Source organism: Cricetulus griseus, chromosome 7 (genome assembly GCF_003668045.3).
Source record: "Cricetulus griseus strain 17A/GY chromosome 7, alternate assembly CriGri-PICRH-1.0, whole genome shotgun sequence".
Lineage (NCBI taxonomy): Eukaryota > Metazoa > Chordata > Mammalia > Rodentia > Cricetidae > Cricetulus > Cricetulus griseus.
Window position 1 is genome coordinate 47,189,221 of NC_048600.1, and position 9,769 is coordinate 47,198,989.

The window sequence follows — 9,769 nt, forward strand, 5'->3', positions numbered from 1 at the left end:
CACCACGGCACTAGCCTGATGGGGGCTCTGGTATAAAAATCCAGGCTGAGCGAGAAGGTACTGGGTCCCCTTATCCTCTATGGTCAAGGCACCTAGAAAGACTCTGAGAACTTGGGCTTCAAGGGAAAGAAGGAAGGGAAAGAGATGGGGACTGGAACATCTGCCCCACTTGGAAGAAGCTGTATAGGCATGGCATTTAAAGGCTTTACTTTGGCATAAAATAGAGAACATGTGCATATTATAAACAAGAAAAAGTTCCAACTGGGCATACAAGCACATGAAAATATTAATATACATAAACATCATATCAGTAAATTATGTTATATATGTTACATAACACACACACACAAATAAGTATATGTTGGCAGGCCTGGTGACCCACATCTATAAGCCCAGCATTCAGGAGCAGAACTCAGGTGAGAAGGACTGCCCAAATTTCAAGGCTAGCTTAGACTACACAGCAAGTTCCAGGCTAGCCAGGATAGTCTCACATAAGCAAAACAAAAAGTGCATATCCACATACATATATGCAGACATATGTAATGCAGATATACGTACTTTGAGCCCCTGTTCACTTAAATCAATAGCAGTATGAAAGACACCCTCTTTCTGCCATGCTTCACACACTCAGCAATCTGTAAACAGGTCCCAGTTCACACAGTGGCCTTGTTTTGCCTGCTTCATGGCATGGAGATTAACCTCAACTATCCTTTCCATCTGTGGAATAAATCCTGAGTGGCTCAGCTACCGACCTAGGTCCTGGCTCCTGGTCTCTCTGCTCTCAATGGTGGTTACTGCCTCTTGGGAAAGAAATCTGTCAACAGGCACAGCATCCTGCAGCTATACCTTTCTGTCCAGTGCTACCCAGGACCCACATTTTGTCATCAGTTTGTCCACACCAGCCCAAGTGGACACTGCACTATATGACACAAGGAGGCTTTCTGAAGGTCATTGCTGACTTTAGGATGAATGTTGGTCTTCTAGCTGCCCTCCCTGCTCCATGCCTGCAGATACACCCCAAGGTCCCAACTACCCACATTGTGGTGGATGGAAGAAGAGATTGGGGCAGCCTTTCTCTGAGACCTGTGTGCTTACTCAAGGTTTGGCCCAAAGCCTGGCTAACCCAGCAGGTAGACGGGACAATGCATCTGAGTCCAAGGACCCTGTCCTACTATATAAGTGTGCCTAATCCTGTCTCAGACTGGGGAACCAGAGGAGAAGTCTGGGTACCACTGTAGCCTCAGTGCCTAACACAGTAGGCTCAGAAAAGGCACAGTGAGAAACATGAAAGCAGGTAGCAAGTGTTCCAACCAAGGCCTTCAGATCTCAAAGGCTGGATGAGGGCTTTCAATCCATGTTTGGGCAAGGCTTGGAGGCTCTCTGACTCCAGACTTCTAAAACTGACTCAGGCCCTGGGCAGTTGGAATGTAACCTCAGGAGATGCTTGCTAGTAGGAAGCCGGGTGCTGCCAAGTTGAAGGGGGCAAGACCTGAGACCTTACAGTTTGCAAGAAAGTCAAGGAGTCCGTCCAAGGTCACATAGCTGGGTAAGGGAGGAGGCAAAATCCAAAGGCTGACGTTCAAGCCCCAGAATTTTGCTGTCTCCTTCAGCTATTAATAGCAGTCATCCCACAGCGTAATGCAATGGCGCATGCCTGAGTTGGCCTGCCTGGCTCGGCTGTATGAGCCTCAAGGACGAGGACCGAAGCCCATTCATCAGCACTGTCCCAGAGCTTGGCACAGGGCCTGGCCCTAGGTCCAGCTTAATAAATATTTGTGCACTAAATGGTAGCTAAGGGTTGGCTTCCCATGTCTCAGACCTTCCTCCTCGTGTGGTGAAATGCTCATCATACCACGTTCCCAAGGGCTGCCAGGCAGAACTTTCTAAACAGTTGGAAGTGTACATCCCCTTGACTCAGTGCTCCTTCACCCTGGAGAGCTACCTCATAGCAATGGCTGCAGAAGAGTTGAAGACTTGGCAAGGATATCCATATGACGATAGGCTACAATCAGGCTGGCTACCCTCTGTGCCACAGGCCAGCCAGGCAGTGACACAGGAGATGGCTGGATAGAAGGCAGAGCTGTCGATGGAGGTGGGAAAGATGTATCCTGTGCTCAGCAACAGAGACACAGGGTGGGGAGGTGGCACAGTTGGCCCTCGTGTGCAGGACAGTGGTGCAGGGCACATACCCAATTGCTCAACAGGTTGGATAAGCCAAGACTGGAGAAACCTGCAGGGAGGCTGAGCTGCTATGTGGTGGCAGGGAGAGGATAGGAGTCTCATTTCTCATAGTCTAAGCAAGTCTTTTTCCTATGGGGGGAAGGAAGCACCGAGATTCCTGGCTTCTTGGGTCACATATTCATGTGTTAGCTGTAGGCTACCAGGAGTCACTTACGAACTGAGTGAGGGCTCATGTGCCCCACCCACTTGTCCACGGACACACAGAGGCTACATAGGAGGATGAAGCCAGCTAACTCTTCCTGACAGGAAGGCCTGCGAGCTCCCAGGCAGGGTTCTCTTCTCCACAAAGGAAGAAGGTACATGCTGCTTTAAGAAACCCAGCCAGAGGGAGGGCTAAAAGAGCTAGCTGGAGTTGTGGGGACCTCCAAGGTCACCAATCTACCTGAGAGTGGACTCCAGGCTGATCACCTGGCCTCTGTTCACATCGCAAGGCTGGGGCAGTTGTGAGATTCTCTGTCCGATACCAAGCATGTGGGGGCCACTCAAGACCTAATCCTGACTGTCCCTTCTGTAAACAGTGGCATTTTTGATGAGTCACTTCCCCTTTCTGAGGACTGGAGACATGAAGCCGAAGTGTTCCCACTTACTCAATGGTGACTTTGGTTTGTTCTGAGTGCTATTTTGGGGGATCTTTTCTGTTGTGGAACAGTAATGGATTCAAAGCCAGGACTGTGCCCACACAGCTTCTCGTGGATGCCCCTGTTCATGCCTGACAAAACCATAGCATTTGTCACATTTTCTCAGCATGGAGGAATTTGTGCTGTTGTCATGCTCCTAGCTCCGCCAGAGCCTTTACTCAGGTTTCACTGGCTTTCCCAGGAAGGCTGTTTCTGTTCCAGGAACAGATCCTGCACCCTACTATGCATTTACTCCTCCTAAGTCCTTCTACAATCTGTGGTGGCCCTTCCCTCTTCCCTCAGCTTTTCAAGGTTTTGCCCTTCCGGTAGCATCCTGCTTTGGTATCTGGCAGAAAACCTCCAGTCTGGGACAGGGATGCTTTGTCACATTCAGCAGGCTGTAGCTTAAGGGGTTAGATCCCTCAGTGGCAAGGTGACTCTGAACGTCACTCAGGCATTCATGCATCCACGTGACCAATCACGGTGATGCCAACCTCCCTCAGCGGCTGAGCTGTCATCTCCAGGTTCCCCTGCGGCAAAGTTAATGTTTTATTTCTATTCTTTTTTCTTTGGCAGCAAGTTGCTGTATCCAACCCACACTTGAGGAGGAGTATTCGCAGGGGTTCCCAGGATTCTTTAGCGAGTTGGTCTTCCCTCTCCAATTCCTTTACAACAGGCTCAAAGGCCTATCCTTTAGTTTTTCAGATTCCAAACCTACAGCCACGGTTTGCCTTTTGCTCCAGCTTTGGTCCTTGGGTTCTCTTGTCCTGCTGACACAATTGCTAGGCTTAGACTATGCCTTCCCCACCTGGTGCTGCAAATGGCTACGTGTCTGAGACTCCTGGTTCCTCTGATTGAACCAAGTCAGTGAGTCTGTGAATTTTTTTAGTGACTAAAACTACTAACAATTCAAATAATTCCAAAGGCAGGAAGACAAAAGCAAGTTTTCCTTCCATCTCTGGTCTGCTCGCTTGGATTTTTTCCCCTTCAGTTCTTATTTTTTAAAATTTTATGTAATTTACTACTATTGTTTGATGATGGTGGTGATGGTGATGATGGTGTGTGTCTCCCTCTCCTTCCACCATGGGTCCTGGGGCTCTAACTCAGGCCATCGGGCTCACACAGCACATGCTCTTACCCGCTGAGCCGTCTCACTGGCCCTGTATTTAGATTTTAGGATAGCTGGTATTTTGAGAATGGGGTTCGAGTCTGAATAGGCAATTCATGTTTCAAGTATACTTATCCATACAGCCTAGAGGTAGTATCACATCAGTGCTACCCATCACACGGGGGTGGGGGGTTCACTCACAGTACATGGTACATGTCAGGGCTCAGAGTTCTGGATTAAGGCATATAGTTTTAGATTTAGGAGACATAGTTTAGTGGTAGAACATCAATCCCTAGCATTGTAACAAGGAAAAAAAAAAAAAAAACTTAAGATTTTGAGATCAGGGACCCTGACTGCATTGATATTTTTCTGCATCTTTCTATACACAACTGATGGTTCTACCTTGCCAGGTTATACAGCAAAGATAGAAATGCTGTGTGGAAAGAGGTGAAGGGCAGGCCTGTGGAATGTTGGGCACGTCTTCTCTCCCATGTGACTTTCCTTCTTTCTTTCCTCCTTGTTCAGAGTTCTGCACAGAGGAGAAGTATGGCTATCTGAGAAGTAGGTAACGGTGGGAAGGGCAGTTACTCACTAATGGCACCAGTGTATGTCGGCTGCGTGAGGTCCTTGGGTACCTTCCTGTAGATGTCAAACCTGTGGAGAAGAAACAAAGGAATCAGACATGTGTAGAGTACAGGCCTAGAGGCAGAGGCTGGGGGTGCTGGTGACATGCCACCTGGGTCAACAACCACAGCTCTTATCAAGAGTCCCTTCCAACATGCTCTGAGAGGCCTTACGAGAGTCCGACTGTCTTAGTTAGGGTTCTGCTGCTCTGACAAAACACCATGAGACCAAAAAGCCAGTCAGGGAGGAAAGGGTTTATTCAGCTCACACTTCCATATTCCTGTTTGCCATCAAAGGAAGTCAGGACAGGAACTCAAACAGGACAGGAACCTGGAGGCAGGGGCTGATGCAGAAGCCATGGAAGGGTGCCCCTTACTGACTTGCTCCTCATTGCTTGTTCAGCCTGTTTTTTTTTTTAAGATTTTATTTATTTATTATGTATTCAACATTCTGCTTCCATGTATATCTGCACACCAGAAGAGGGCACCAGATCTCATAATGGATGGTTGTGAGCCACCATGTGGTTGCTGGGAATTGAACTCAGGACCTCTGGAAGAGCAGTCGATGCTCTTAACCTCTGAGCCATCTCTCCAGTCTCAGCCTGTTTTCTTATAGAATGCAGGATCAGCAGCCTAGGGATGGCACCACCCACAATGAGCTGGGCCTGCCCCCAAAACCACTAATTAAGAAAATGCCCTACAGGCTTGCCTGTGGCCCAATCTTATGGAGGCATTTTCTCAATTGAGGTTTCCTCCTCTCCAATGACTCTAGCTTGTATCAAGCTGACATAAATCTAGCCAGCACACCTCCGCATCCCATTAGTGTATCCCATCACACGTCATCTATCCACGACACGGCCTAAGCTCATTATACATGATTTTACCCCCTCATGTGTGGTTTCTTGGGGGGGGTTGTTTTGGGGTGTTGTTTGTTTGTTTGTTTCAAGACAGGGCTTCTCTGGAGGCTGTCCTGGAACTCGCTCTGTAGACCAAGCTGGCCTCAAACTTACAGAGATCCACCTGCCTCTGCCTCCCCAGTGCTGGGATTAAAGGTGTGTGTCACCAACACCTGGCCCCCTCATGTGTTTATACCTGTCCACATTTCTTGGTGGGTCTTGCCTCTGTGCGAATTTAACTTATTCCTGGGGACAAAGGGCTTTGTTGGGTCTTGTCGCCAAGCATGGTCTGGCAGGCAGTAAGCACAGGCCCAGTGACTGTCTACTGAACCAGACATCTGGGTCTAGGGGACCATAGGGAGGCTCTGTGTCCCTGAGTTATACCAGACACTGCTTTCTTGCTCTGTACCACCTCTTCATTCCTTCCTCCTTTTCCTGCCTCCACCTCCCCTTTCTGGTCCACTGTGCCTGTCTTCCCAGGGTCAGCTGGAGGTAAGGATGGCCCCCCACCACTGGCTGCCCTCCCTACCTTTTCTTTCCTGAGCACATCACCAGGGCCAGGGAAATCCTGGGATATGACAGGGAGATGTGGAACCCTAATATCAAATGGGCACAGACTTAATTCTCACTGTCTTGCCCTTGGTCAATTAACGGTTAGGACTCTGGAATCAGAATTCTCTGGCTTAAACTGTGGTAAATGTTCTTTCTTGCCTTGTAACTTTACTTCTCAGGGTCTCAGTTTCCTCATTTACAAAAGCAGGGCTGGCTGCTCCTGCTAAATCCTACAAAGCGACTGGGGAGTATAAGAAAACCCTTCTGGGGGGGGGGCTTCCATGCACTTAGCTTCCTTTTTTTTTCCTTTTCTTTTTTTTATTCATTTTACACACCAACCACAGTTCCCCCTTCCTCCTACTCCCCCCCTCCATCCTCTCCTCAGAGAGGGTAAGGCCTCCCATGGGGAAGTCAACTAAACCTGGCATATGGAGTTGAGGCAGGACCAAGTTCCTCCCCACTGCATCAAGGCTTCCTCTCTTTCCCAGGATCACAAGCAGCAGGAAGCCAGTCTCCTCTTAACAGAGCTCTCATTCATCGGCCCTCAAGCTAGAAAGTGGAGCTCGACCTCAGGGAGAGGCTGGGGCAGACAGCCCCTTTCCTCTTTGGTGATTGGGAAACCAAACACACCTGTTAAAGCTTTGTCTGAGTCAAGGCTGGTACCCAACTCTGCTAATTATACACGAGCCACCTATCTGCTAAGGCCTCAAGGGAGAAAAACTATGGGATGCCAGGCTAAAGGCTGCCACTTTCTCATCTGTCTGCTCTGTGCTCAGCTGTCAGGGCTGGGGTGTGACCAAGAGGCTGGGAGGTCTACACAACTCAACCACATCACTTCTTAGTGACACATCTTTAACCAGGAGAGGTCAATGAGAGGTTCAAACCTCTGCCCAACCATCACCCCAGCACTGTATATTATCTTGGGCACGACACTTAACTTCTCTGGACCTTACCTACTTCGTAGATGCAGGAAGGCCAATGACTGGAGGCATATAAAGTTCCTAGAACCATGCCTGGCATTCTGCAAGTGCTTAGAGTTTGCTGGTCCTCTAATTAGCCCTCACTCTTAATCGGTCTGGCCTATAAACATACAGCTTGCCCTCAGAGACAAAGAAGATTGGGCAGGAAAATTCATGGAACAGCAGTTCTCAACCTGGGGGCTGCATATCAGATATTTACATTACAATTCATAACAATAGCAAAATCACAATTATGAAGTAGCAATGAAGTAATTTTATGATCAGGGGTCACCACAACATGAGGAACTGCATTAAAGGGTCACGGCATTAAGAAGGTTGAGAATTACTATCATAGTGTTCAGGTTGGTCAGCTAGAGACACCAGGGTATGAAGAAGGGTCCTTAGGTCCCAGTGAGGCTTCTATAGAGGTGATGTCTGCACAGAGGAGAAGACTGTCACAGGGCATGAAGATGCAGAGACTAAGAACAGGCCACAAACATGGTTACCGGGACGCTGTGTTTTATTTTGGGGAGCAGTGGAGTGGGAGTGAGGCGTTCCCAGTGCCAGGCCATGGCCAAGGCCTCCCAGGTGGGGTGCTGTTGTTGTGGGGCTGTCAGAGGACTCACTGGGAGGCAGCAGAATGGGGAGGAAAAAAACCCAGTGGAATGTAGGTGGTTTTGACTCACATGGGGCCAATACAGTCTTTCAACCTGCGATGGTGTGAATTCGGCACACACTTATAAGGGTTTTACTTTGGATCATTCCCTGGGCTTGTCTTCTCTCTCAGTGTTGAGCACTGCACAAACAACCCACAGAGCTTCATTCCCAGCTCACGTGTTTATAAAGTGTGAGTCAGGGAGCACTCATGGGGGTACCAGGTGGAGGTGTGGGCTTAGGGTGGTCAGATGTTCTGAGTCTTCAAGGACCCTGAATTTGGAACTGCACAAGGAAATGCCCGAATTCTCAAATGTTGTCTAACACAATGGAACACAAAGAGGCATTTATAAACAGACAGGGCCCATGAGCCTAGCACATGACTGTGGGTGGAAGCGCTGAAGGACATGGGTAGCCTATCTTTAAAAGGTCACCTGAGCAGGGTGGAAGCCATGTGGGACTCCTGAGATGACCAGACAAACAAGCTGCAGGCAAGGAGATGGTCTTGGAAATCCCTGTCCTTTGCTGGGCCTCAGTTTCCCTGGATGAAAAACAAGGAGGTGCACAGATCTGACAGGTCCCTTTCAGCTGAAGGCAGAAACGGTAGTAGTGCCCTGTGGGAGCTACAACCTAGCCAATCTCTGGCCATGTCACCATGGGCAAAAAAAGCCTCATGGTTTGGAAATACGAAAACTACGGTTTCAAAACCAGGAGTCTGTAGTTAGCTATCAGCTGCTTAACATAAGCAAGAAATGGTGGAGGATGGGCATCAGAGTCCACTCTGGGAGAGAAGGGCAGTGAAGGGAGATTGATGGAGGGAGACTAATCAAAGCCTCAACATCAGAGAAGGGAAAAAAGTTGACTGAGTAAGTTCTGCAGTGTTGCTGGTGGCACCATATAACATTATTGACCTTGCTTTGATGGTGGCATTATGATTATGTCTGACAGCTTTCCACGGCTGTGACAAAGTATCAGAGAAAATCAACTTCAGGGAAGAAAAATTTGTCTTGGCTCCAGAGGTCTCAGTCTGTCTGTCTGGTTCTGCCGCTTAGGCCCTAGGGTACAGTAGAACATGTGTCTCACTGTTGTAGGCAGGTGGCAGAGGAAGATTCTTGCTTCATGGTCATCGGATGGATGGATGGATGGATGATGGATGGATGGATGGATGGATGGATCAATGGACAGATAGATACAAAGAACACAAGGGATCAGGGACAAGATTCCCTTTCAGAACTCACCCCAGTGACTTGCATCTCAGCCCATTTCATCCCAACAGTTCTTTAAGCTATGAACCCACTACTGGGTGAGTCCACAGATGATACTAGAGTCCACAATCCAATCTGCTCTACACTGCTGTCCTATGGAACAAGCCTTCAAGCAAAGGGCCTCTGGGGACATTATAGATCCAACTAGGACATGATGCAAGATGTTGACCTTTGGGGACACTTGGATAAAGGGCACATGAGAACTCTGTGCTATTTTTACAATTTGGGGCTAAGTACAAAATTATTTCAAAATGAATAATGATATTTTTAAAATTCAAATGGAAAAAAATTGAAAGGGAGCTACCACTTAAAATTCCACTTAGTCTGTTTTGGGAAGAAGCTTGGTCCCTGCAGGCACCTGAATTAGAGGTGTAGCTTAGCACAGGATTACTGTGTGCTAGGTGGCAAGCTGCACCACGGCTTGTTGGGGTAGCACCGGGGACAAGGAGGTGTGACCTGGACCAAAGCACAGGAGGCAAAGCTCTAGAAAGAGTGATGCCAAAAGGCCATTTCCAGCCCAGGCTGGGCCCTCTGACACACATATTTAGCTTTGTCATGGTAACCATGGCAGGCACTGGTACCCCACTCTCCTGGGGAGATCTGAGGCTCAGATGGAGGGAACTTGCTCAATGTCACTGAGCTCCTGGGAAGCAGTATTGCTCCTGGTACTTTGTCCCCAAAGCCATCAACTACCCCACACTAGTGGGAACTGGGCTCATGCTCCCTCACTGGCAAATTTGATTGGGACTTCATTTCCTTTCCCAAGGATCCTGCCTGATAGGGCAAAAGGAAATCTCAGAAATCCATCATTTATTCAGCAAATATGTACTAAACATGTAAACATGTCCTGTATC

At 48.4% G+C, this 9,769-nt stretch overlaps 1 protein-coding gene across 2 annotated transcripts in view; it reads right to left on the reverse strand.

Moving 5' to 3' along the window:
* The window catches only part of Ergic1 (endoplasmic reticulum-golgi intermediate compartment 1), a 97,307-nt gene that overhangs the window by 42,705 nt on the left and 44,833 nt on the right, over window positions 1–9,769 (reverse strand). Inside the window, exons 1-2 of one of the 2 annotated variants that reach the window (XM_027425189.2) lie at window positions 8,085–8,119; window positions 4,559–4,620 (exon numbers count right to left, since the gene is read on the reverse strand). In XM_027425189.2, coding sequence (XP_027280990.1) covers window positions 4,559–4,620; window positions 8,085–8,104 — 82 coding nt within the window. In that variant the 5' untranslated portion in view covers window positions 8,105–8,119. Of the gene's footprint in view, window positions 1–4,558; window positions 4,621–8,084; window positions 8,120–9,769 lie in introns of those variants that run through there. The other variant, XM_027425188.2, reaches the window with a different exon arrangement.